Raw genomic sequence first — 2,200 nt, 5'->3', positions numbered from 1 at the left:
CTGTCTATGTGATCTCAAATTTTAAAGCAAACACATAATTTTCTTATGGTTTCTTAAACATTCACTTGAACAAAACTGTACAAATCCAAATATATGGTACCCTAGGCATAACACCTACATGAACTTCTAACTTGTTGTCTCTTGAGGTCTCTGGGTGAGACTTGGATCCAACTTGTACAAATGCAAAACAAAAGTCAAACATAAAATAATAATAATAATAATAATAATAATAATAATAAATAAAAATACAAAATTCACCACTTTTATGAAAGGAGATAAACTCTACCACATATGTTAAAGGAAATTATGTAAGAACTTCTGGGTAAACAACTTTCTTTGTTCTCTGGTTTGGAACATAGACAAATAAGTCTTGCAGACAACCAGCCCTGGAGCAACCAAAATAAAGTTGATCATGGAAAAAGCAAGCCAGTAGATTTCAAAGTCTGACCTTGAGTTTTATTAATAAACATCGCAAAGCAAAGTCACATTGAAATTGTGTTTGCTTGAACTCAAATGGCATGTCTTTTGGTTTGATTGGAATTCTTGGAATGAAAACTTCTTCCCCAGAGGCACATCCAGTGATGACGGTACCTTGTATCACATAAGGAGATAATGTCTTCACAATCAACCTTGTCCCATTGCATAATTTAGGAGGATCTAAATGTTTTAGAAGTGTTATTAGGGCTCCTACCTCCAGAAAAAGTTTATGTGGAGGAGTTCCAGGTGGCTCAAGAGAATTAAGGAACTCTGTTGGGTAATGGACAGCTTGATTTTCATCAAGGACTGAATCAACTAATTTGTACTCCTTAATGGTTAATCCTTGCTACTGTCTCATTTTCTATAGCAAGAATTGCCCTTTCACATAGCCATTTATGTGAATTATAACTATTACTGAAGTCTGGAAATACCCTGTTCTTCAATTCAGCTGTGAAAGTCACCATGATAGCAATATGAGCCAAACTGATATCACCATTCCCATCAAATTGTACATTTTCTAATTGGAGGAGCCAGGTTGAAAACTGTTTTGCACATTGGTCCCCATGTAATAAAACTCGCACGTTAGTACTGAAGGAGAATTTCTGTACTTTATTCTATAGGTGTGGAATGCATGCTTTCATTTCATCAAGTCTTGCTCATTGCGGAATGACTGGTAATGTCTGGCTGCAGTCTCCTGATAAAACTAATGTAACTCCTCTCATAGATTTATTGTTGCCTCTGATGTCCTTTAAGGTCTTATCAAGAGCTTCCATTGTACCTCTATGTGACCTAGTGCATTCATCCCAAATGATAAAGTGGCATTGGTACAACACTTCTGCTGAACCTGAATCTTTGCTTATGTTACAAATTGGACTGTCATTTGTGACCAGGTTTAGCAATAAAAGCAGAATGAGCTGTTCGTTCTCCTGAAAGAATGGTGACAGCAAAGCCAGAAATGCTACAGCAACTGCAATGTTTTACCTGTTCTACAAGGAGCATCAAGAAAGAAAATTCCTCTGCTTTTTTCTGGCGATTGTGGAATGCTTCACGTACACACACACACACATACATATACATACAGTATCAAACATCAGATGAAATGGACATGTGTGTGTGTGAGAGAGAGAGAGCAAGAACAAGTGAAGGAGTGCGTTGTCATGTATACGTACATACATACATAAATAAATAAGTATACATCTTTTTTGTATGTATGTATGAGAGAGAGAGAGTGAGTGCCACTTAGACATCATGCTCCTTCTCTCTCTCTCTCTCTCACACACACACACATGCACACATACATACAAAAAAGGTGAATGCATTATGTATTTATGTATGTTCATATACATGACAACACACCCCTTCACTCATTCCCTCTCTCATACACACACACACACACACACACACACACACACACACAAATGTATAAAAACATACATACAAAAACACACGTGTGCATGTGTGACTCACTACAAGTTTATAGAGCTGAACACGGTGCACTAAAAGTAAATGAATAAAAATGTTTACAGAAATTAACAAAGTCTGTGAGTTCAAGTGAAAGAATGCCCTTAATTTTTGGAAGTCCCATATTGAATTGCAAAATTTTAATGTAATATTTGTGTAATAACGAAATCAAACCTGGAGTGTGTGTGTGTGTTTGTGTGTGTGTGTGTGTTTGTGTGTGTGTGTGTGTTTGTGTGTGTGTGTGTGTTTGTGTGTGTGTGTG

At 36.6% G+C, this 2,200-nt stretch overlaps 1 protein-coding gene across 1 annotated transcript in view; it reads right to left on the bottom strand.

The window, feature by feature from the left end:
* Positions 1-1,943: 1,943 nt before the first annotated feature.
* Positions 1,944-2,200, bottom strand: part of LOC106879025 (protein ZBED8-like) — a 3,045-nt gene continuing 2,788 nt past the window's right edge. Inside the window, exon 3 of the mRNA XM_014928428.1 lies at positions 1,944-1,973. Within this exon, the coding sequence (XP_014783914.1) occupies positions 1,944-1,973 (30 nt within the window). The remainder of the gene's footprint in view (positions 1,974-2,200) is intronic.

The sequence above is a fragment of the Octopus bimaculoides genome, chromosome 4 (genome assembly GCF_001194135.2).
Source record: "Octopus bimaculoides isolate UCB-OBI-ISO-001 chromosome 4, ASM119413v2, whole genome shotgun sequence".
NCBI lineage: Eukaryota > Metazoa > Mollusca > Cephalopoda > Octopoda > Octopodidae > Octopus > Octopus bimaculoides.
The sequence above is the reverse complement of the archived record's forward strand: the minus strand, read 5'-3'. Positions and strand labels throughout refer to the sequence as shown.